The sequence below is a fragment of the Microcaecilia unicolor genome, chromosome 5 (genome assembly GCF_901765095.1).
Source record: "Microcaecilia unicolor chromosome 5, aMicUni1.1, whole genome shotgun sequence".
In the NCBI taxonomy this organism is placed as follows: Eukaryota; Metazoa; Chordata; class Amphibia; order Gymnophiona; family Siphonopidae; genus Microcaecilia; species Microcaecilia unicolor.
The window spans coordinates 340,608,893-340,635,708 of NC_044035.1; the positions used below are offsets into that span (position 1 = coordinate 340,608,893).

The window sequence follows — 26,816 nt, forward strand, 5'->3', positions numbered from 1 at the left end:
CTGTACACGTTACAAGGGTTAAGTTTAAAATGATTATGATGATCTGTAACGCCTTGAATACCGACTCAGCTGAATGGTCTTTGGCTTACGACCTTGGTAACAGCCACGCAGGGAACTTCTTGAAAGTTCTCTTATATTTATGTTATTGAGAAGGTTTCCACAGATTGACGTCTATGTTTTTTTGTTTTTTTTTACCTCTGACTGACCCCTGATGCAGGCAATAGCCGAAACACAGGCCGTGTTGAGTTTTGAATAAACGTTGCTTCCTTTTGACCTCTGACTCCACTGTGTGGTTTCATCTGTGGCCTGATACGCTTCCTTTACCTGTGTTGTTTTTCCCTCTGATTTGCCTGTTGAATGTATATCATCTTTGTATCAAAATTATCAACCCACTCAGATGATATGATTGGAAGGACAATGATGTTTGAAGGTGCCATCAGGGCTGGCTTAATCTCAAGCTGGTGATAAAGGTGCTGCAAAATCCCAGTCCAGCATCGCTCCCTTTTTCTTCCCTCCTTCTGGCAGGTGGATGGGGGGGGGGGGGAGGAGAGAGTGAGATACCAGATTGTGATTCTGGATTTTGGCACCCTTTATTACCAAAGGAGGGGGGGACTTGAAATAAAGGGGGAGCTACCAGATTTTGGGGGTGGGGGGGGCACTGGTGCAAAAGTTAGATCAGGGCACCACAGGCCTTTTGACAGCCCTGGGTACCATCTATAATGAATGCATGAATGGATGTTTTCTATTGCCAGATTTACACTAAAGAACATGTCAATGCAACCAAAGACCGTAACGAACATTACCTGACTCTTCTTCCCCCTTTTCCTCTATAAGTTCCCCCAACTGTACCTACCTTACATGTACCCCATTCTACTACAATATCACTTTGTATTCATTCATACCATGTATTTGTTCAGACCGTAATCAGTAACGCCGTTAACGGTTATATGTAAGCCACATTGAGCCTGCAAAAGGTGGGAAAATGTGGGATACAAATGTAACAAATAATAATAATAATAAATAAATAAGCAGTGGATTTTCCCCAAGTCAATTTAATAATGGTCTATGGACTTTTCCTTTAGGAAGCCGTCCAGACCTTTTTTAAACCCTACTAAGATAACCGCCTTTACCACATTCTCTGGCAACGAATTCCAGAGTTTAATTACACGTTGAGTGAAGAAATATTTTCTCAGATTTTACTAAGTAGCCTTTGGACGTCATTCCTAGTTCATTTATATATAAGTACATAAGTATTGCCATACTGAGAAAGACCAAAGGTCCATCAAGCCCCGCATCCTATTTCCAGCAGTGGCCAATCCAGGTCACAAATACCCAGCAAGATCCCCAAAATGTACAAAACATTTATACTGCTTATCCCAGAAATAGTGGATTTTCCCCAAGTCAATTTAATAATGGTCTATGGACTTTTCCTTTAGGAAGCCGTCCAGACCTTTTTAAAACCCTACTAAGATAACCGCCTTTACCACATTCTCTGGCAACGAATTCCAGAGTTTAATTAAACATTGAGTGAAGAAAAATTTTCTTGGAATCGTATTAAATTTACTTCTTTGTAGCTTCATCACATGCCCCCTAGTCCTAGTATTTTTGGAAAGAGTAAACAGACGCTTCACATCTACCCGTTCAACTCCACTCATTATTTTATAGACCTCTATCATATCTCCCCTCAGTCGCCTTTTCTCCAAGCTGAAGAGCCCTAGCCGCTTTAGCCTTTCCTCATAGGGAAGTCGTCCCATCCCCCCATCATTTTCGTTGCCCTTCTCTGCACCTTTTCTAATTCCACTATATCTTTTTTGAGATGCGGTGACCAGAATTGAACACAGTATTCGAGGTGTGGTCGCACCATGGAGCGATACAAAGGCATTATAACGTCCTCACTTTTGTTTTCCATTCCTTTCCTAATAATACCTAACATTCTATTTTCTTTCTTAGATGCCGCAGCACACTGAGCAGAGGAACCCAGTTTACTGGACAGTGAAGATTTTTTTTCTCACTTAAGTAAGCCAGCACCAAGGGAAGTTTGTCTCATGCTGTCCCCACTCACATCCCCATGAATTATCAAGGGCCCTGCACACTGTCACTCTCCCCTTCCTCTCACTACTGTAGCCTGCTCTCTCTTTCTCCCTCTCCAAAGCCCTGCTCTTTCTCTCTTCCTTCCTCCCTCCCTCTTTAGCCAATACTCCTTCTTCCCTAGTACTCCAATATTTTCCCCATACCATGCCAGTCTGAACCTTAAAAATGCTGGCTGGAGTGCCTCCAGGATCAGGTTTGGGAACCACACGTAACAATAAAATTAAAAAACATTACAAACTCATCAAAAATAAGATGCCTCTCTCCCAAAATCTATTCACATAATTAAATGCCCGTTGTAAGCCGCATTGGGCCTGCCATGAGTGGGAAAGCGCGGGGTACAAATGTAACAAAAATAAAATAGATACTATTGGAGATTCTACATGGAATGTTGCTACTATTGAGATTCTGTTGCTACTATTGGAAATTCTACATGGAATGTTGCTATTCCAGTAGCAACATTCCATTTAGAAGCCTGCGCGGCCACATTGGTGATCTGCAAGGGCCGACTTCTACATGGAATGTTGCTAGTGGAATAGCAACATTCCATGTAGAATCTCCAATAGTAGCAACAGTGGAGGAGTGGCCTAGTGGTTAGGGTGGTGGACTTTGGTCCTGGGGAACTAAGGAACTGAGTTGGACTCCCACTTCAGGTACAGGCAGCTCCTTGTGACTCTGGGCAAGTCACTTAACCCTCCATTGCCCCATGTAAGCCGCATTGAGCCTGCCATGAGTGGGAAAGCGCAGGGTACAAATGTAACAAAAATAATATAGATACTATTGGAGATTCTACATGGAATGTTGCTACTATTGGAGATTCTACATGGAATGTTGCTACTATTTGAGCTTCTGTTGCTACTCTTTGAGATTCTACATGGAATGTTGCTACTCTTTGAGATTCTACATGGAATGTTGCTACTATTTGAGGTTCTGTTGCTACTATTGGAGATTCTACATGGAATGTTGCTACTATTGAGATTCTGTTGCTACTATTGGAATTTCTACATGGAATGTTGCTATTCCAGTAGCAACATTCCATTTAGAAGCCTGCGTGGCCACATTGGTGATCTGCAAGGGCCGACTTCTACATGGAATGTTGCTAGTGGAATAGCAACATTCCATGTAGAATCTCAAATAGTAGCAACAGTGGAGGAGTGGCCTAGTGGTTAGGGTGGTGGACTTTGGTCCTGGGGAACTAAGGAACTGAGTTTGACTCCCACTTCAGGTACAGGCAGCTCCTTGTGACTCTGGGCAAGTCACTTAACCCTCCATTACCCCATGTAAGCTGCATTGGGCCTGCCATGAGTGGGAAAGCATGGGGTACAAATGTAATAAAAAAAAACACTACCAAAAAAAAAGCCATATTTTCAAAAATGTACAAAAGTCACATATAAATCTTACATTCAATTAATGATTTTCATCAAAATCACAAGGCAACACAAATCCATTAACACATCTAGTCCTATGAGGTTCACATTGGGTGGCCCAGTAAGCGATGAAGTTAACCAGGTATCTTTCTTCTGGCTACAACTCTATCTAAAATACCTGAATAAAGTTATCCATATAAAACTATCCCCCGATATTCATCGCTATTTAACCAGTCAGAATGGCTGCTGACTAGTTTAACAGCATTTAACCGGCTATCTGCCGATATTCAGAGGGGGATAACCGGTTATCACAGGCTGAATATCCCCAGTTAGCAGGTTTTGCAGCCATATTTGGCCGTGTGAAACCTGGATTATCTTTGGTCGAACCAGCAAATTCTGAATATTGATTTAACCGGTTATCTTTAAACTGGCCAAAAATAAAATGGCTATTCAATGCAGGTCACCAGAAATGGCCCGGCATGGAATATCCAAACTTAGTGCCAGTGGTGTTCCTAGGGGGGTGGACACCCGGGGCGGTGCCCCGCCCCCCCGGGTGCAGCACCCCCCCCCCGATGCAGCGCGGAACCCCCCCCCGGTTGCAGCACGGAACCCCCCCCCCGGGTGCACGCCGCTGGGGGGGGTCCCGCAATGCGCGCCTGCTCAGAGTTCCCTGACTTCGCGCATTCGCTGGAGCTCCCTCTGACCCGGAACAGGAAGTAACCTGTTCCAGGGCAGGGGGAGCTGCAGCGAACGCGTGAAGTCAGTGAACTCAGAGCAGGCACGCGCCGTGGCACCCCCCAGCGGCGTGCACCCGGGGCGGACCGCCCCCACCGCCCCCCCCTTGGTACGCCACTGCCGGTCAGAATATCGGCCCCATATCTGAATAACTTTAGGACAGATGCTGAGCCCAACCAGACTTGTCTGGCTAGTTTTACCTGTACATTGCTGATCAGCGCAGCCCATCTAAAGTTAAACCACATTCCTGGAATGCCTCCGGCATTGCATCTTATAGAGCCTAAATTTTGTTTATCCAACTCTTTACTGAGAGAGTGACAGCATTTTTAAACCTTAATATCTATCCGGTAACTCCCAAAGTTACCCAGACAAATGTATTGAATATTGAACTTCCAGTGTCTAGCTGAAGGTTATCTATTGAGCGACAGGGTGAGAGATTTGAATTTGTGGGTTCTAGGTTTTCCAGCCTTGGGTTCTAATAGGATACACAACCGACCAGGATAAGCTCCTCCGTGCAGGAATAGCGTTTCTCTCTTCTTCAATGAAACCATAACCAGTGGCAGGTTTTCACACTAACTAAAATATGCGATTAGTAACTCAATCCATGGGTCAAATGTATGAAAATACGTCCAATGAAGCTTCATTGTGTGAACGCTGAAAATTAAACTGGTTTAGTACCCCCAAGAACCACAGGTGAATATCCCCTTACAGGACACAAGCAGAAGAGTAATCGTTTGCTAGGGTAAAGCCTAGTCATATACCTATGGTTTGTATTTCCCTTTGGATAGTTCAGATTTCTGAAGGACATCTGCGTCCAACAGAAAGACAATGACTGTAACTGAACATGTATTTTTCTCCCATGTATAATATTCAAAATTGGGCCATGGTTACTAATGTGAGCTATTGTTTTTTTTTGCATGCATTAACTTGGTTAACATGCATTATTTTACTGCAACTGTAATTTTATACTGTAGGATCTAGCTATTAATAATGAACACAAAAACAATAGCACATGTTAGTACTTCCATGCTCATAGTGGAGGAGTGGCCTAGTGGTTAGGGTGGTGGACTTTGGTCCTGAGGAACAGGCAGCTCCTTGTGACTCTGGGCAAGTCACTTAACCCTCCATTGCCTGCTGCATTGAGCCTGCCATGAGTGGGAAAGCGCGGGGTACAAATGTAAAAAAAATAAAATAAAATAGTGCCTTATGTATGATGTTCAGTATAGTATGTCTTTAAGAGACAGTGGAAATCAGTGTGGAATCTCACCTAAGGCATTTGTCTCAAATGTTAGCCTTATAATGCAGAACAGGTTCACGTTGGCATTGTAGACAGTAAATTCCACAAAGACAGCCCTGGTGTACGTGTCCAGCCACACGTTGTTGTAAAGATACTGAAGAGTCCTGGAAAAAGAAAACACCAAACAAAGGAAAGTCTGACAATGGGCACCAGTACCAGCACCTTTTTTGCTAGAAAAAACACACTGTGTAAAATACAAGTAGAACTAATTCCAATCTCAATGGACTTTCTCAGGTATCAAAATACTGTACCAAAAAAATAAAAATAATAATTGTTTGCACATGTTTATCACTGTTGTTATCTTGTACAATCTGCTCATCCTCTTAAACACAAGTAGCTTCTTTTGATTGAATTAAGCATGCACAAGAGAGTTACCTGGATGTATTTTTTGCATTGTTTTCTAAGTTAACAATGTAGCCTCCCCCTCTGTACATGGCCAGCTTGCCCCAGACTGGATGGCCTCTTAGCTTAGACTGGCTCTGGTAGTTCCAAGCAGGGCTGGGATCAGAGGAGTTGTCGGTTATGGATATGTTCCAATGCTCCCCGTAATCTGACTTATCTTCTGTTTCGAGAGTGTAAGGTGCATGGCATTCTGTGATGGAACTCTGTAGCATACGGTCAATTGGGCAGGAGTCCTTCTTAACTCTTACTTGCCGAATTCGAGCACTGCCAACTAACTTGGAGTTGCCATCAGTAACAAAACCTGCAATTTGAAGGAAAATACTTAAGGCCAGAACTGTTAGGCTTTAAGCAAACAAGATGCATTACAGAAAATATTTTCCTCTTCATAAACCTGCTGGTGGAGTGTTTTGGCTTGTAATTGCTTTCTTTGACAGATTTCTGGATCCTCTGCAGGGCAATATTAATTATTTGACAGTGCTGCCAAGGGGGCTGACTTCCTATGTGGGAGATTTAGGACCCACCCTGCTCCACCCATAACTCAGCCTTACTCATAACTCTACCCAGCCCCACCCACAACTTCACCAACCCTGCCCAGCCCAGCCCACAGTGGCACCAGTGGTAGCCTCTCCCAAGGAGGCTGGATTAACAGGAGACAGCATGACATCAAAAAGTTGAAGCAGGTTCCCCCAGCAGCAGCCATCTTTGTTTGTCCAACACTATAACAAACGCCACTGAAAACAATAGCAAAGTAGGTTTTGCATTCTCTCTGTTAGGAGGGGGGGGAGGGATGTAAGGGGAGTTGTGGGGTTTGGGGAGTCTTCGAGGGGTTTGTGAAGGGGGAAGCAAATAAGCTACTGCCCACGCTGCCACTGTCACAGTGCTGGGCAGGGCTGCAGGGGGATGCAGGCATTATATTCAAGTGTGTGTGTGGAGTAGGGTTACCATATTTTGTCCCCCCAAAAGGAGGACACATGCCACGCCCCCTTTCACGCCCCTCCCCACCCCTTTTCACGCCCTCACTCCGCCCCTGCCACATTTTCCCCTCCCCCCTGTCATACACCCTGTCACTCCCCCTCCCTGTCACCCCCTCCCCTTACCTTACTACTGCCCTGGTGGTCTAGTGACCTCTTCGGGGCAGGAAAGAGCCTCCTCTTTCCTCTCCGGAGTGCTGCCCTGCATGCATCCTTCCTGTTGGTGATCTCGGCGCCGATTCAAAATGGCCGCCGAGAGTTGAAGTCTCGCAAGGTCATTTCAACTCTCAGCGGCCATTTTGAAACGGCGCCGAAATCACGAACAGGAAGGATGCATGCAGGGCAGCGCTCTGGGCAGGAAAGAGGGGGCTCTTTCCTGTCCCGAAGGCGGAAGAGGTCACTAGACCACCAGGGCAGTAGTAAGTAAGGGGAGGGGAGGCTAGCAATCTGCCCGCTTGTCCGGATTTCTGGACAAACGGGAAGATTGGCAAAACCCACCCGGTTGCCCAGACACGTCCTCAAAAAGAGGACATGTCCGGGTAAATCCGGACATATGGTAACCCTAGTGTGGAGGAATGCTTCCATTTGAAGGACAAGTTTGAGTAAGCTGCCTTGCAGGTACACCTCCATATTCTATATAATGTGCCATAAATTAAGCACAAATTGGACGCAGAATTTTAGCTGCTCAAATGGAAATTAGGCACCCAAACGGGGATGGGGCCTAACTGCATTCAGGAGCTATTGTATATGTTAGCACTTAAGGACCCAATATTCAGACCATAGGAGGTAGCCGGGCTGTCTCCTGTGGGCAGGGCTGAGCCTGTATTTTCAATGCCGGGCCGTTTCTGGTGACCAGCATTGAATATCTGGGTGGTTTTTGTCCGGTTTAAATTTAACCGGTCAAGCCGATATTCAGCACTAGCCAGTTAAGTTTAAAGCAGCCAAAGATATACCTGCTAAATTAGGCCACAAAATTTAGCCGGTGATGCACTGAATATCGGTGGATAGGCATTTATATCACTTCATATAACCGGCTATCCGCTAAGCACAAACCGGCAATATTCAGCGGGAGATAAGCCAGTGATCTCCTACTGAATATTGCTGGATAGCCGGTTAAGTGCCATTCAGTAGCATACCAAGGGCGAGGCGATGGGGACGGTCCGCCCCGGGTGCAGGCAGCAAGGGGGTGCATGGAGTAGTGACGTGGCTGTGGGCTCCAATGTGTCTCCCCTGAAGTTACTTCTTGTTCTGGGGCAGGGGACCGGCAGATCTGACTGCTGGTGACTGCTCTGTGCACCCCTTTGCTAGAAGGAAGGATTGTGGGGGTGATGTGCTTTGAGGGGTGGGGGTGTGATGCACCTTGGGGTGGGGTGTGTGACATGCCTCAGGGGGGGGGGTGATGCGCTTCAGGGGGTGGGGGTGTGACACACCTCAGGGGGTATGGTGTGTCTCGGGGGGTGGGCACAGTGGTGACCTGACCCGGGTGGCAAGCAAGCTAGGTACGCCACTGGTGCCATTTAACATGCCAAGAGCTGTTCCTGGCCCGCTAAACGGTTGTAAATATTGGGCGGTAAGTGTTTAATTGCATAAATGCAGAGGGGGTTCGCATGTGGGTGGGTCACACCCTTAGGTGCCAAAATTGCAACATTTATGCACTAACATTTACACCTGCCTTTTACATGGTATAAGTGTTGCTGCCTAAATGATGTTGCGAAATGCCAGCTTAGGATATATTCTATTATGGAATACTAGTGGAACCATGCCCGTTTCCTCAACAATGAAACGGGCCCTAGGAAGGCTGTCATGTAAGCTTTTTTTTTTTCTCTCTCCCCTCCTCTCCCCTCCATGTCCAGCGATTCTCCTCTTCCCTGCCCTCCCATCCGTGTCCCGCGATTCTCTCCTCTACTGTCCTCCCATCCCATCCATGTCCATCAATTCTCCTCTACCCTCCCCTCCCCTTACTCCCCTCAATGTCCCGCGATTCTCTCCTCCCCTCAATTTGTACCTGAACATTCTCTGGCTGGCTGGCGCTGGCTTCCGTTCCGTTCGTAACATCCCTCCTGACGTCAGCTCGCCTCCAGCGTTCCCTTCCCTCTCACTGTTCCGCCCTCTGATGTCATTACGTCTTCACGCAAGGGCGGGACAGTGAGGGGGAATGGAACGCTGGAGGCTGGCTGACGTCAGGAGATGTTATGAACCCAGGCAGCCAGACATGGAACGTTGGAGGTGCAAATCATTATATAGGATGTTATTTTAATACACAGATTTTGATCGACTAGGGGTTGATATTCAGCCAGCAGTGTTCAGCATTTGACTGACCACTGCCGGCACAGTGCCCAGAAATTCAATGCCGGGCCATGTCTGGGCTTCGGCATTGGATTTCTGGGTTTCTGGAGCTGGCTCATGTGTAGCTGGTGAAGTGCGATATTCAGTACTTAACCGGCTATGGGGCACCACATAAAGATAGGAATGACTTTTATGCGGTCCTGTTAATGCAGTTACCCTGGCCAGTTAAGTGCTGACTCCGCCCCCATAACATAGCTGCTAAGCGGACATTTTCAGCTGTGCTATTAGGTTAAGTAAACTTTTTTTGTTACATTTGTACCCCGTGCTTTCCCACTCATGGCAGGCTCAATGCGGCTTACATGGGGCAATGGAGGGTTAAGTGACTTGCCCAGAGTCACAAGGAGCTTCCTGTGCCTGAAGTGGGAATCAAACTCAGTTCCTCAGTTCCCCAGGACCAAAGTCCACCACCCTAACCACTAGGCCACTCCTCCAAGAAACCAATGTTCAAGCTGAGACAATTTAGATTAGTAAGGTCATTTTTTGATCAATCAGCTATTAGGCTACTAGTTCAGATGCCAATATGAACACAACTTGATTATTGTATCGTTCCTTACTCGGGCCTTTCTGTGAAACTCCTGAGGAAGATTGAGCTCATTCAAAACACTGTTCAGCTAGATTGATTTTTAAGCTTGAAACATTTGAAAGTATTTCTCTTTACATGATTAAACTACATTGACTCCCGGTTACAGAGAGAATACTGTTTAAATCTCTTTGTGTGATTGTTCGAGCTATTTATGACCTCACATCCAAACTTGTGACAAATTTAATCTGTATACCTTTCTCTAAATCTTCTTCCAAGTTACAGCCCTTGAAGGTTTTACGTCCTAAGTACTAAAGGAGTGAGATTTTCCAAGATGGCTGGCTCTATATTTTCTTCCTTTGTGATTTCTAAATGGAATGTTTTGCCTTTGGGTATTAGACTAGAGTTGAACTATTTTACTTCCATAAATCCTTAAGACTTTTTTTATTTGATAATAACCATCCCTACATTCTTTTTTACTTTCATGAGATATTGTTGGAAATTTATGTTATATTGTGTTTTTTCTTTTGCCATTGTTGTGAACCAAGTATGGGGAAATAGCGGTATAGAAGAGATGTATTGGTATTGGTAAGTGTCACTGAAAATGACCGATTAGCCTGAAACAGGTAATTTAACTGGCCAGAAGCCGTTTCTGGCTGGTTAAATTGCTTTGAATATCAACGTGCTAATTTTTAGTGCCCTTTATAGAACTGCCCCCATAGACACCAGCATATTAAGGTGTAAAATCTAATCCTATGAACCCTACTACCCAACATATATCCTATATCCAGGAGACAATGACAATGACCCAGGGGCGTATCTGTAATGGGGCCATGGGGGCCAGGGCCCCTGTAGATTTGGCCCTGGACCCCCTACCGACAGCCCTCGCAACCCCCCTCCCGCCGCCAACCTGCCGTCGCCTACCTTTGCTGGCGGGGGACCCCAACCCCCACCAGCCGAAGCCGTCGTCCTTCGTTCGTTTGTTTTCTTCTTTCTGAGTCTGACTCGTTTCTGACGTCCTGCACGTACACAACGTGCAGGACGTCAGAGTCAGACTCAGAAAGAAGAAAACAAACGAACGAAGGACGACGGCTTCGGCTGGCGGGGGCTGGGGTCCCCCGCCAGCACAGGTGACAGCGGGTGGGGGGGTCGAGAGGGTCGTTGGGCGGGCGGGCGATAGTTGTTGGAGGTGGTTCTGGTTCTGGCGGCAATGGCGTTGGGGGGGGGGGGGGCTAAAATGTGCCCCCTCATCTCGGCTCTGGACCCCCCTACCGGCGAAGTCCAGACACGCCCCTGCAATGACCTAGACTACTTCTCCCACCAAAATTCCCTGCGCTTATCCTGTAACCCATCCCCCTCCCACCTCCACCCCTCCTCCACTCCTCACCTACCCTTGCTCATACCTCTCCTACTCCCTTCACCCCTGTCCTTCTCTACCTACCTATCTCTTTTGTTATTGTGCTATACATAACTTTTATTTTCTTTATCAATATTCTGTAATCCCTATTACTATGTAAGCCGCATTGAACCTGCTTTGAGTGGGAAAGTGCGGGGGACAAATGTAATAATAAATAAATAAATAAATAAATACATAAAATCACTTCGCACAAGTGTCCTTCATGTGAGAAAAGGCACATAGTATCCATAAATGGAGAAAAACACCAAAATCTCACAGGTGAAAATTCAGCCCCCAGTGGTCCATGTTATTTTTTAATGCTGGCTACCATGGGCTTTTTACTCCGTGCCAGGCTGTACCTGGATATCAGTGCTGAACATCTGGCTATTGGGTGGCACCGTGGCTGCCAGCTTCTCTGTGATTTTCCAACTAGAACCCAGATTACTATCCAGATAAACTTTTAGAACAGCCGTTTTACTATCCTAACTTTATCTACATAGTTACCTGGTTAGCGGACAGAAAATTGATGCTAACTGGTTAACTCCTGGCTCCATTCAGACTCCAAGCCCCGGACTGAGCTGGCACTACCTGGAAAATGCCAAGGCGGCCTAAACAGACCTTCATCTGCACTATATGGATAAGTACTGCTGAATATCCAGCTGTGACCCGGTTAGGAGGACGTATCCAGGGAGGAGCTGCTTCAAACTGGATCAGAACAGCTGAATATTCAGGTATGACCCAGTCACTGGGACTTATCCTGGGAGGAGCCATTTCTAGCTGCATCAGTGCCACTGAATATCCAGATATGACCTGGTCTGAAGGACGTATCCAGGGAGGGCTCACTTCTACCTGGATCAGTACAGCTGAATATCCAGGTTTGACCCGGTCAGGATGTATCCAGGGAGGAGTCATCTTTGACTCCTCCCTCTCCTTCTCTGCGCATATCCAGCAGATAGCCAAGTCCTGTCGCTTCTTTCTCTTTAACATCAGCAAAATTCGCCCTTTCCTCTCTGAGCACACAACCCAAACTCTCGTCCACGCTCTCATTACCTCTCACCTTGAGTACTGCAACCTACTCCTCACTGGCCTCCCACTTAGCCATCTATCCCCCCTTCAATCTGTTCAGAACTCTGCTGCACGTCTTATATTCCGCCTGAACCGATATACTCATATCACCCCTCTCCTCAGGTCACTTCACTGGCTTCCGATCAGATACCGCATACAGTTCAAGCTTCTCCTTCTCACCTACAAATGCACTCAGTCTGCAGCCCCTCATTACCTCTCCACCCTCATCTCCCCTTACGTTCCCGCCCGTAACCTCCGCTCACAGGACAAATCCCTCCTCTCAGTACCCTTCTCCACCACCGCCAACTCCAGGCTCCGCTCATTCTGCCTCGCCTCACCCTATGCTTGGAATAGACTTCCTGAGCCCTTACGCCAAGCCCCCTCCCTACCCATCTTCAAATCCTTGCTCAAAGCCCACCTCTTCAATGTTGCTTTCGGCACCTAACCTTTATACCTTTCAGGAAATCTAGACTGCCCCTATTTGACTGACTGTACATTTGTCCTTTAGATTGTAAGCTCCTTTGAGCAGGTACTGTCCTTCTATGTTAAATTGTACAGCGCTGTGTAACCCTAGTAGCGCTTTAGAAATGTCAAGTAGTAGTAGTAGTAGTAGAGTTGCTTCAACCTGACTCAGTACTGCTGAGTATCCAGGTATGATCTGGTCAGGACGATGTATTCAGGGAGAAGCCGCTATAATCTGAATCAGTGCAACTGAATATTACCCCCTAAGTGTTTTGTGGATTTTTACACAAAACTGGGTTGTGTAATTGTGACCTTCCTCATGTAGTCCACTCACGTGCAAAAGATTGTTTAAAGTTAACATTAATGAGCTGCTCCAATGTAAAATCATATCAAACAGCTCATTAGTGTTAAATGTTGGGAAAATGAGTGTGTGAAAAATGCGGTGAACCGCTAGGGGCAGGCCAGCGCTATTGTCCTAGATAGCACAAACAGACAGGAGCAAGTAGGACTTGCTTGCCCTCTTCAGGACCTGCACCTTTGGGGTGAGATTCATTTCAGGAAGGATCTCAGGATAGAGCCTTCATGTCTTGTGATGGTTATCAGGGCTTCAAAGGGAACATTGCTTCTTCTAGAGTGCTAGATTTGTTTTTGGCAATTCTGGCCTGGCACTAGTCAGGGAAAGGGTGGGTTTACAGGGCCAAAGACCCACCAAGGGATTTTCACTCTTATTGGGGGGGGGGGGGGGGAGTTGTTCACAGGGTTACTGCCCACCAAGGATTTCTGACTCAGAATCACTGACCCAAGCAGATCTGGAAAAATGATTTCAATACAAATCTAATATGAACCAAAGTGCACAAAAAAAATGACAGAATTTAGCAATGAAACCATAGTACCGGGATAGCTGCCATATAAACTGTTGATTAATGTTGTGTTTGCCCAAGTGAAGAAATCCTGGTAACTGTAGACATTTTTAAAGCCATTCGTGATACTGCTTTCCAAGTGTTTATTCAGGTAATAGGAATTAGGGTCCCGTTGTCCGTAGGCCACTAACAGAAGCATCCACAGAAATCCAAGGTAGGCTAGAAAGACAGAAGTGGCCATGTTATTATTTCCAGCATTTTCAGTAAATAATCCATACCCGTGAAATGTTGAATTGTTTCCACCGTGGACTGAAAGTTCTATCAGTACTATGATGAAATGAATACCATCTGGTCTAGGCAATTTGCTACTCTTCAATTTATCAAACTGTGCCATCACATCTTCAGTTTTATAGAGATTTCATTCAATTCTCTAACTTGTCAGCTTTGCATACCATTTCTGGCACTTGTATCTCTCCCAAATAAGACCGAAGCAAAGAATTCATTTAGGGCCAGATGCACTAAACATAACGAGCCCACAACTTGCGTTTTAAACTGGTTCCAGCCAGTTTAAAACACAAGTAGTTTACCGGGGGCATGCACTAAGGGCATTTTCCCTGTCACGGTAGCAGGCAACGGAAACGGAATGCAAATTATCCAAAGGCTATTATAATGAGATGCACTACCGTTTTCCGATTCCCTTACCGTGGGAACCCTAACGGGAGTCTGCACCTCTCGTTGGGTCTCCTGTGAGGGAATCGGAAAGGAAAAGGGCCCCCAAAAAAGGTAAAAAAGAAAAAAAAAGCAGCGAGCGTACGTGAGGGGCGTCCTTTATGGACGTACTCTGCCTGCGCTTGTGAGGGACATCTTTTATTTGTCTTTTCGCCGTTTTTTTTTTTAGTTTTGTCTCCCCGGCGCTGCTCACCTTTTGTAGCTGTGCGAGGAGAAGGGAATCGGGGATGTGCGAGTCGATCGGGACGTCCCTTTCGATTATGCTCCTCTGCCAGGTCTCTTCAGCCAATCAGAGTGCGTTTAGCTGACACCAGCAAGCTAGACGCGCTTGATTGGCTGAAGAGACCAGGAAGAGGAGCATAACCGAATGGGACGTCCCAGTAGCTCATTTGCATTCCCTTTCCTTAGTGAATTCCTGTTCCCTACCGATTCGCTATGGAATCGGTAGGGAACGGGAATTACCGACGACTTTAATTCATCTGGGCCTTAGTCTCTCCGCTATGGCTTTGTCTTCCCTGTCATCTAGCAGTCCAACTGATTCTTTTGCTGGCTTCTTGATTTTACTATACCTAAAAAAGTTTTTACTATGTGTTTTTGCCTCCAACGCAATTTTTTTTCAAAGTCCCTCTTTGCCTTCCTTATCAGCGCTTTGCAATTGAGTTGCCATTCCTTATGCTGTTTCTTATTATTTTCAGTCAGATCCTTCTTCCATTTTCTGAAGGATTTTCTTTTAGCTCTAATAGCTTCCTTCACCTCACTTTTACCTCACAGGGGATTTAAATACCAAGTAAAGAATGGCGGGAACAAAGTGGGGTGCCTCACATGAGAATTCCACTACCCAACTGGACTCCATTCCATAGAACTGTCTGTACCCTCTCTGAAAAACAAAAAAAAACCACTTCATCCCATCCAGACTTTGCCTTTCATTTCAAATCCGGACCAACAAATGTTGCTGCCACATTTTAAAAGACCCGATATTCAGCCCGTAGTAGTCAGTGATTTTAAATGGGCCAAATTTGATCCAGATATTCAGTGCTGGGCCTAACCTGGGCATCAGAGTTGTATATCTGGGTCTGGCTAACAACATCTGAATCCCAGCTAATATTCAGACCGGTGTCCGGAGAACTGGTCTGATAAAGTTAGGAACACAAAAAAAAAAAGTGGAAAAGAAACCAATTTCAAGAGATCAGTCCAAACGCAAGAGTAAGATGCTCCCAAATCAAACTTTATTTGGACCCTACACAGTCCATGTTTCGGCTTTGACAAGACTTCATCAGGGGTCAATCAGTGAGTGCACAATTATGTGATGATTGACGATGGAGCACATGAAACAATTGTCTCTTGATGAGTGAAAGTAGGCTTTCTCGCACCGGCAGGTACAGTTTGATAAAGTTTGTGGAAAGTGTGAACCCCCTCTGTGTTTTGCTGATAAAGTTAGGACCATCTTTTATTGCTGTCCTAACTTTATCCAGGCACTTACCTAGTTACTCATTATTAGCAGGGTAAGTCACAGCAACCCCTGACTAAGCTGCTGTAACTGGATAGTAGTGCTACATATCAGCAGCAGAATGAGCGGGCAGGATTTTACCAGGCAGGAACCTTCCAATCCAGTTAAAACCTTTTAAATCTCTACTCTAATAAACCATACATGTGCTGAATCACTCGCAATGTATTTCTTATTTACTATACCAGCAGAGGTGGTCAAAGGAGTGAGAAGTCACCAAAATGATCAATTTTCAAGCTTTATTGAAAGAAGATCCAACGTGGCCAAGTTTCGAATTATAGCCTGCATCAGGGTCATCCAGCTTGGTCAAAGTTGAGTCTTCTTTCAATAAAGCTTGAAAATTGATCGTTTTGGTGACGTCTCACTCCCTTGACCACTTCTGCTGGTTCTTCTGGCTTTGCTTTCTGCCGAGGTTGTTTTTTTCCTATATTATCGTTGTTCTTATTTACTATATCCAGAAGCAGTGTGTCTGTCAAAAGAACTTGAGCTATTCTGCCAAGAATGAGCAAAAACAGCACCATCCCGCTGTGCAAAATCCGAGAGGCAACAGTAGCCAATCAGGTTTTCAGGACGGCCACAATGAATATGCACGAAAGAGATCGGCATACAATGACTCTCCTGTATATGCAAATCCCTCTCATGCATATTTATTCTGGTGATCCTGAAAACCCAACCAGCTAGGTGTGCCTCCAGGAGAGGGTTGAGAAACATTGTCTTAAACGACTGATGGTTCTTATTGCTTCAAAAGGGGGTTTGACCAAATATTGAGTTACGAGGTGTGAAGAATTATGCAATTTTGGCTTCTTATTCTTCATTACTTTTTGAGTTCTATAATTGTTCTTTCACGTTGAAAGTGCAGAGTGTGTAGTGTAGATCAGTGAAACAAACTCCCATTCTAATGCATTTTGAACTGTAATTTTTGGACAGAAGAATGTGAAAAACAGGCTTTTACGTGGCACAGTATATCTCTTGAGCATTTTTCTAGGGATCTTTTATTTCATTTTTCTTTCAATTGTTTTTTTTTTGTGTTGTTTTGGTTCTTAATTTTAAACCATGCTAAACTGTAAAAATAAAACATACATTTCTTATGTTTTGTGTCATTTCTGCTTGAAAATAATATGAAACAGAACAAGAAACCAACTTATGCTTATTAAGGTGCACTACGGGCGTGTTAGCATTTTTAACGCACATTAATGGTTGACACACATTAAATGCTAATGTGCCCATAGGAATGTATTGGCACACTTGTGTTAAACGTGCTTTAACTTTAAAGGCACATTAAAAACGTTAACGCATCTCAATAAACGTACACCTTGCAGTGGCGTAGCCAAGGGTGGGCCTGGGTGGGCACACCTATGAAATGTCTGGCAGGGATTCCCAAGCCCCACCAGCCGAAAATTCCTGCCCTTCCTGCATACTAGCCTTCCTTCTGATGTATTCCCGCCTATGCGGAAAAAGGAAGTTGCATCAGAGGGAAGGCTGTGGAGCCAACATGAGCAGTGTGTATTATTTGCTGCTTGCTGTCAGTGAAAATCTGCTATTTAAAAGGTATGGGGGGAGGGGGATGTTTGAGAGACCATATGGCATGCAGGCGAGAGAGGGAGAGACCAAATCACTTGTGGGACAGGTCGGAGTTCTTCTGCCCACCCATCTTGGGCCCAGGCCCACCCAAAATTGGGTGTCTGGCTACACCCCTGACACCTTGGTGTATTCAATGTCATTTTAAATGACCTCACATTCCTAGTTTCCCTGGCCATGAAATCGTGAGAAACATGTGGCTATAAATACACAAAAGCTGGTACATCACAATTGGTAAAGTTGTTTCTACTATGAAATAATTGGAACCATTTGTAAGTGCTAATGGCAAACAAGAGCTTAAGGAATCACATTACCCAGAATCTCCCTAATTAGGGCAAAGACTTTCTGCTCCTTGAGATGCATATTCTTCATCTTTTCAATGTCCGTTGGAGGGGGAGGTTGGTAGATGTTACTATCGCTGTCTCTCCGAGTACCAAACAGGATACTTGAGTCACCTGCAAGTGGCAGCAGCGTCAAGACCAATAAATTAACGATTTTCCACCTAAACTTAGACAGCGCAGCTTCGATTTTTGCTATAGTCCTTATGTGTAGCTAACTGGCACAATATTATATAAGATAAACTCTATGTTGACACAGGGAAATGCAAACCACAATAATGACAATTCTATCAATCAATAAAGTTTGCAAAATTAGTTTGCGGGTGTTACCCCAGAACTGAATATTTATGCAAATGGGAACCTCAGACCTCCAGATAGGGAAAAATACAAACGTATTAAACCACCACTATCTGATTAGTCCATTACTATCATCGGTTCCAGTAAGGAAAAGAAGAGGGGAAAACCAATCAAACGCAAAAACTCACTATTGAGTGAGAAAAACAAAAGATTTTTTTTTTTAAACCCCTGTTTTCCTTACTACACACTAAGTGGGGCACACCAAACTAAAATAAACTGTGTCCGGCTCGAACAGATGTTACAGGCTGTACAGACCACCCCCTTTTTTTATATATACCCTCTGACGACCCCCACAGAAATCGATCCTTATAGACAACCCTGAAGACCATCCAGGTGAAATCTAAACAACGATCAGTACTTACAGTAACTTCAGGGTATAATGGATCCTGTATCCCTAGGGTTGACATCGGTTTGTTCAAAGAGGTGTGTCCACAGTCCTGCATTGCTTTTGGCCACAGCTTCCTATAGAACCCTTCAGTGGCGTTCCTAGGGGGAAAGGCGGTGGATGCAGTCCGCCCCGGGTGCACGCCGCTGGGGGGGATGCCGCGCGTGCCTGTCCTTCGTTCGTTACATGCTCCCTCTGCCCCGGAACAGGTTACTTCCTGTTCCGGGGCAGAGGGAGCATGGAACGAACAAAGGACAGGCGCGCGCGGCACCCCCCCCCAGCGGCGTGCACCTGGGGGGGGTTCTTTTGCGGGGGTCTGTGTCCTTTCGCCGGGGGGGTCGCACTGCATCCGGGGTGGGGGGGGGCGGGGCGCATCGGCGATCCGCCCCGCGTGTCAGCCCCCCTAGGAACGCCACTGGAACCCTTCCTATAGAAATATTCAGTTCTGCGGTAACACCCGCAAACTAATTTTGCAAACTTTATTGATTGATAGAATTGACAATATTATATAAAACATCACGTGTGTTTGTTTGGAATGACATCTAAATAGTATAATTACAATTTTGGTGGGGTGTCCTCAGCATATTTCTACTTAGAGCCCTGTGCTAGGTAACAAACTATATGGAGACAGGTAAAATTTAGGCGTGTCCTGCTCCCAATGGTAAAAAGAGCTGTAAATGTAATCCTTTTGCCATAGCCAGCACAATTTTCAAAAGGAAACCCGACATGAAGTTTCCCTTTGAAAATGGGCTTGCAGGCCTACAGAGACAATGTCCTCACAGATCTATAAAAGCCATGAGCTATTTCAAAACTGCCCCATTGTGAATGAATTGGTATATATACTGGATAGGAAACCCTACTGTAAGGTGAACCTTAGCATTTATTATAACTAGTAACGAAGGCCTGTTTCAAATCGCAATGAAACGGGCGCTAGCAAGGCTCCCCCCCGTCCCTTTGTGTATCCATGTGTCGGCAGCCCCCCCCCCACCCCACTGACCTGGCGAAGTAACGTGTGCTCCGCCCTCGATGTCATCATGTTTTGACGCGAGGGCGGAGCAGAGCTACAGTGGAGTACAACGTTGGAGCTGAGAATGTGCTCCGCCCTCAACGTCATAACGTTTGACGCGAGGGCGGGGCCCACAGACTGTGATTTTCGAGGCTTCAGAGCTTTGAACATACGAACCTTGGCTTCAGTGACATCAGCAGCCAATAGAACGTTGAGGGTGAGTTTTATATATATAGATATACTGCCATGATACACTCATCACGTACTGCTGGAAGACATCACTTGAGGCAACATTTGGCATTTTCCAAAATTATTGGGAGCTATAATGAACTCTACCCCCTCTCCAACTGATTTTCAGCCCATGGTAGTCAGTAGTTTTAAGCTGTTAATAGCTACTGGCAGAATTAAGCCCTGATACTTATTTATTTTAATTTCTTATATACCACCTGCAAGCCTGAAAGCTATTCAGAAATAGACATTGAATATCTGGGGTCAGCAACCACCCTGAAGTTATGAGGATGCTGGCTGATATTTAATGCTGGCACACACATAGCTAAGTAGCACAGATAAAACTGCCATTTGTGTGGTCCCAAGGAGGTTTAATGAACATGAGATGGTGTAAAATCACACATCTGAAGCCGGTTCACCCAAGGAGGCTTTCATTCTCTCCAGTGCAGCCACCACCATCTTGGTACACCCAAAACAATGTAATTCATAGGGTGACAAGCTCCACCTATCGGCTGCAGCCAAGATAATGGGCATTAGGCTTATAAATCTAGGCAAATGAACGGCAGGCTTCAATTTATAAGCATGAATTTTTAAGATCTTAAATTAAGGTGAATTTTCAACTGATAATTTAGGCTCCAAAGTTTGGCAGAAAATAGGGTACAAATTTAGGGGCCTAATTTAGGAATATATCTATAGGAGCTAGCTCAGCTTTTTTTAAAATACCAACCCCCTAGTATTTAATCTTCAGAAAAATTATTTACCTAAACCTGACACAGGTCCATCAATGGTTGTCTCCTCTCCATCCTCATGTTCAACTTTCTTCAGAACGAGTGCAAAGAAAGCAGCAAAGCCCAACACCTGCAAAACAATGACTCAATTATGTATGAATCTTATAAACTCCCTATTTGAAGGCTCCCCATAGGCTCAATGGTAGTATTGTACACTGCTATGTGGTAGGTGTGGGTTTGATTTCTGAGCCAAGTTGACCTGGGCTGGGTTAGGGATGCTGTAGAAGCAGTGTTAACAGGGATGAGGCAGGGCACGGTAGGGTGGGGTGGGGGAGAGAGGAGAGGAGAGGAAAGGAAAGGAAAGGAAAGGAGAAGGAGTTTCAGCCCTCACTCTGTAGCAAGGGTTCTCAACCCAGTCCTCAGGACAAACCAATCCAGTCTTGATTTCAAGATATCCATAATGAATATGCATTAAATTTTTCATGCACTGTTTCCATTGTATGCAAATCTGTCTTATGCATATTCATTTTGAGTGTCCTGAAAGTCAGGCTTGCTTGGTGTGTTCCGATGACTAGATTGAGGACCCCTGCTCTACAGTGACCCCTAGTAGAGTTAAGGGTCCACATTACAGAAGTTGTGGTTTATGATCCCTTCCATGGATTGTTGTTCCACGGCTTGGACTGTTTTGGGATGGGGACATAAAAATGAGGGAAGACCTCTAGGTGGGTGAGGTGAAGGTTCAAGGTGCCATAGCCTAATACAGTCTGGTTCTGCCTGAGGCGGAAACCCAAAGAAGCAGGAAGAAACTGCTGAACCACAGAAATATATTTAATCTTAGTTCAAGAAAATCTTTAATGCACGTAAATACCTTGAACATTGGAGCAGTGGTCAGAGGGTGCATTTCCTATAGCATGCCCCTGGTACCAAACTATCTTGTTCTGGCACTGAAACTGTGGGCACAAGACCCCATCACTGCTGCCAATGAGATCTGTGTACCATGCACACTTTACATGTTTACACAAACTTAACTTTTCAGTGGGTCTTCTTGTCCATGAGATGTTGAACAAGTTAAAAACTGAACTTAATACAGAAGAAAACTTTTATGAGCTCTGGCAGGCCTGAAAATGTAAGCTTTGTGCCTTCCTCTCCTAGTCATGGCAAAAGATCTCTTTTGAGAAATCATATTTATTGTTCATGTTGTAGGAATGTTACCTTTAAAGGCTGTGTGATGAAAAGACTCTCAAAGAATGAAATCACCGTGGAGATCAGCCACTTGATGGAGCTATCTTTGCCATAATGTAGGCCATAGAGCATGGTGAAAAAGGAAGACACACCACTGGTGAGAGCCACAAGAAACCAACCAATGAAAACAAACCACCACGGCAACCCTTTGGCTGATGAGCCTTTCTTACTTTCGTCACAGAGACTGGGAGTTGATGAACACCTACAATTTCAAGCAAATGGAATTTGTTAATTAAACTGATAGAGATCCGCAAAACACAGGATGTAAATTGAAGCCATTGGCCTAACTGTTTCTAAGGTTGCTTGTTTTAAAATAGAATAACCAATAAAGACATTCAAATGAAGACAAACACCTTGGGTTGACCCAGTGGCTCAAGTACATAAGTACATAAGTATCGCCACACTGGGACAGACCAAAGGTTCATCAAGCCCAGCGTCCTGTTTTCAACAGTGGTCAATCTAGGTCACAAATACCCGGCAAGATCCCCAAAAAGTTCAATACATTTTATGCTGCTTATCCCAGAAATAAGCAGTGGATTTTTCCCAAGTCATTTTAATAATGATAAGTGTTATACATTTTCATGTGGAAGGTCCTGACTTTAACCCCTTACTTAGGCCTTATACTTTCCAGGGCAGATATTCAGCCACTGCTGGCATTACCCCAGATATTCAATGCTGGGTCATATCCAGGCACCGGCACTGAATATCCGGGCATACTCGGCCAGCTAACATTTATGCAGTTAAGTACAATATTCAGCTTTCATTTCATCTCATAGTACAATCGTTGATATTGTCCCAATTACATCATTGCAATGCAGAATACGTAGGATGCAAAGAAAACTTACTAAAATTGCTGCAGACCGTTCAAAACACGGCAGCAAGACTGATATTCAAAAAGTCAAAATAGGAAAGAGTAAACCCATTGTTTGTAACGCTACATTGGCTCCCAATTAAAGCCAGATTATTTATTTTAAAACTAGCACTCTCATTTTCAAAATATTGTTTGGGATGTCTCCTGATTACATGCTGGACTTGATTGAATGTTCACCAAGAAATGGAAGTCCAGGAACCAGAGGCTACTTAATACTTCACTTACCCAACTGCAGAAACATAATTTACCAATTCATCTATATGACTGGATTTAGTTATCTGGGTTCTAAATGGTGGAATTCAACACCCAAGGACACAAGAAGCATTACAAACTATCTTCAGTTCAGAAAAGAGTTAAAAACCTACCTTTTCAAAAAATATTATGGTTAATTTTACATGTTACTGATGTCCTATACTGCTTTGTAACTGTAAAACATTACTGTAATTTCTCCGGTTAACTGCAAGCCACATTGAACTGAAACTTGTTTTGGGATAATTGTGGGATATAAGCATGAATGAATGAACAAATCAAACATATAAATGGCGAGTACTCACTCGCAAATGCGCAGTAGAGACTTCCCTCTCTGTCCCGCCCCCGCGTCAATACGCGATGACGGGGGCGGGACAGAGAGGGAAACTGTGCAAAGCCGCTGATGTCGCTACCGCTCCCCCCCTGAGGTTGCCGCCGCCCCCCTCCACCTGGCCCGAGCACGCTCTTCGGTATTAAACTTACATTGGCGAAACGCAGCATGCAGAACAGCTGAGCTCCCGTCGCCCTTTCTTCCCTGCCTGTATCCCGCCCTTGCCGACGTTACGTCACACGAGGGCGGGACAGAGGCAGAGAAGGAAGGCCGACGGGAGCTCAGCTGATCTGCGTGCTGCCTGCGTTTCGCCGATGTAAGTTCAATACCGAAGAGAGGGCTCGGGCCGGGTGCAGGGGTAGCGGCGACCTCGGGGGGGGGAGGGGCAGCGGCGAGGGGAGGGGGCCTTACCAAAACCCCATACTAGCCCGTTTTAACAGGCTCAATGGCTAGTAAATAAATAAATAAACAAGGTGAACCACATAAAGATAGGATTGCGTTTTTTTCAGTCCTATTTACGCAGTTACTTATGCAATTAAGTACTGAATATCTGCGTTTAACTGCATAAGGGGTCTTGTTTTTTCTGGACACCATGTAGAATTGCTCCCTATTACTAACATATTCGGCAAAACAAAATATGAAAGTGCTCAACCCCTACGAGAAAAACTACACTGGCTCCCACTTAAAGAACGCATCACGTTCAAAATATGCTCCCTAGTTCACAAAATCATTCACGGAGACGCACCAGCCTACATGTCAGACCTGATAGACTTACCACCCAGGAATGCTAAAAGATCATCCCGCACATTCCTTAATCTGCACTTCCCCAACTGCAAAGGTCTAAAATACAAATTAATGCACGCGTCAGACTTTACCTACTTGAGCACACAGTTATGGAACGCACTGCCGCACAACTTAAAAGCGATCTACAAACTAATGAACTTTCGCAAACTATTCAAGACCCATCTCTTTAACAAGGCATACCACAAAGACCAACCAATATGAATATACACAACTCCTCCACATAAATTCAGAACTATCTTACAATATCTGCTTGTTATAATAATATCATGTTTTATCATTATCATGTTGCCCAAGATCCTTTTCTATTTTCTATTATATTTCCACCACTCATGATGTATTGTAAGCCACATTGAGCCTGGGACTTAAGCGTTCTAACATGAGACTCTCCCACGCACTAAAGCAGTGATTCCCAAACCTGGTCCAGGGGGTTCCCCTGCCAGTCAGGTTTTCAGGATATCCACAATGAATACCTATGTATCCAGCTTCTCCTACATAAGCACACAACTGTGGAACGCACTACCAAAAGCCTTGAAAACGACGTACGACCACCTGAACTTCCGGAAATCACTAAAAACTGACCTGTTCAAAAGGGCATACCCCACCAATCCAACTTAAATGCCTGATCTCTGCAAGACAACAAAACTAAAGAACGTAATGGACATAACTCAACTCTTCCGCTCTATAATTCCCTAATGTGGCTGTGCCACATGACCTCTATCCTACCACATCACCACTTTGTATTTGTTCACACCAGAGCCTGCAAATGCCTCTCCGGCACTATATAAGCCACATTGAGCCTGCAAATAGGTGGGAAAATGTGGGATACATATGTATCAAATAAAATAAGCATTGACTCTGCTCCTGACCACCGAAAAATTAGCCAGTTTCAGCTTGGGTGCTAACTGCGGAGATTCAGTGGCACTAACTAATTAAGTACTGCTCAATATTGGTTAGGCCCAGACAAGTTATTTAAACAGCCAGGAGCCTCTCCTGGTCATTTGAACCACTTTGAATATCGACTCCTCTGAGTTGACCGGGGCAAAGGACTCTACAGAGGCAGATTTCACAATCCTGGAGGAAGGGAGTTAGAGCCATCAATTAAGGGTAATATGTGAGGGCAGGATTCGGGGCTATGATTGCATTACAGATGGAGCTTTGATATATTGTTCCATCCAAGGAATTCCATTGCAATGACTAGACTAGGTGTGTCTGAGAGAGGGTTTGAAATGGAGGCTCATGGTGATGGATCCCAGTGGTGGAATTTGTTGCCGGAGAATGTGGTTAAGGTGGTTAGCTTAGCAGAGTTTAAGAAAGGTTTGGACAGCTTCCTGAAGGAAAAGGCCATAGAATGTTATTAAATGGACATAGGGAAAAATCCACTATTCCTGGGACAAGCAGTACAAAATGCTTTGCTCCGTGGATCTTGTCGGGTGATTGTGACCTGGATTGGCCACTGTCAGAGACAGAGTGCTGGGCTAGATGGACCTTTGGTCTGTCCCAGTGTGGCGATGCTTATGTCTTGGGTTGGTTGTAGCTCAGCGGTTACTTTGTTTCGCTTTGCAAACTGTGGTTATGGTGGTTCTAGGTGAGCAGGAAGCCTGAAGGGGCAGATGAAACCTACCAATTCAAAACAAAGAAGAAAAACACCTCGTGGTCAATATTCAGAATGGTTTGGTGTTTGTATGACATTGCACCAGTTTGGAACCACTTGCCCCCGATGCAGCCCAGGGTAGGGCAAAACTTGGCCGAGTTGGCCAATTTTTTTTTAACCCCTCCTATGTTGTTGCTACATCAATAAAAGAATTTTTACTCTAGACCTTGATGGACCATTTTCGGTCTCCCTTCTCTTGTTGCTGGTCTAGCGATATTCAGAAGCACTTAACCAGGCAGTGCTACTCGATAACAGTTCGGACTGCTGCGGCATTGTCCAGTTAGTGCTGGGTCAGTCTGTGGGAGGAGCTTGGGCCAATTAAGTAAGCGCATAAAGTTAGGACAAAAAAAAAAGGCATCCTAACTTTATCTACAGGACTAACTGGGTACCAGTCTGAATATCAGCCAGTGCCCCCATGACAGTGATTGAAGATAAGTCAAACATTTTAAAAATAATTTTTGTGATATCGATGGTGTCAAGTATGATTGGGATAAAAACTGTTATAAAAAGTGCAACAATTGAAACACAATGTGGACATTCCAGAAGACCAATGGGTCTCTTGTCTCACCAAGAAATATGAGCTCAATATAAAAATTTAAATATATAGTTTAAGATTATGGATTTTCTTTGAAAATATCACTAGTCTCTGTGGGATTTTATTTTGTGGACATTGAAATTTCCCTTCAGAGTTTTTTTCATTTATTCTCTCATATATATATATATATATATATATATATATATATATATATATATATATATATATATATATATATATATATATATATATATATATATACAGTGGGGGAAATAAGTATTTGATCCCTTGCTGATTTTGTAAGTTTGCCCACTGACAAAGACATGAGCAGCCCATAATTGAAGGGTAGGTTATTGGTAACAGTGAGAGATAGCACATCACAAATTAAATCTGGAAAATCACATTGTGGAAAGTATATGAATTTATTTGCATTCTGCAGAGGGAAATAAGTATTTAATCCCTCTGGCAAACAAGACCTAATACTTGGTGGCAAAACCCTTGTTGGCAAGCACAGCGGTCAGACGTCTTCTGTAGTTGATGATGAGGTTTGCACACATGTCAGGAGGAATTTTGGTCCACTCCTCTTTGCAGATCATCTCTAAATCATTAAGAGTTCTGGGCTGTCGCTTGGCAACTCGCAGCTTCAGCTCCCTCCATAAGTTTTCAATGGGATTAAGGTCTGGTGACTGGCTAGGCCACTCCATGACCCTAATGTGCTTCTTCCTGAGCCACTCCTTTGTTGCCTTGGCTGTATGTTTTGGGTCATTGTCG

The 26,816-nt window shown here is 44.7% G+C and overlaps 1 protein-coding gene across 1 annotated transcript in view; it reads right to left on the bottom strand.

The window, feature by feature from the left end:
* PKD1L2 (polycystin 1 like 2) overlaps positions 1–26,816 on the bottom strand; it is a 163,484-nt gene that overhangs the window by 19,473 nt on the left and 117,195 nt on the right. Inside the window, 6 exon segments of the mRNA XM_030205061.1 lie at positions 5,458–5,591; positions 5,863–6,190; positions 13,543–13,728; positions 17,635–17,775; positions 20,396–20,492; positions 21,575–21,806. Of these exon segments, the coding sequence (XP_030060921.1) occupies positions 5,458–5,591; positions 5,863–6,190; positions 13,543–13,728; positions 17,635–17,775; positions 20,396–20,492; positions 21,575–21,806 (1,118 nt within the window).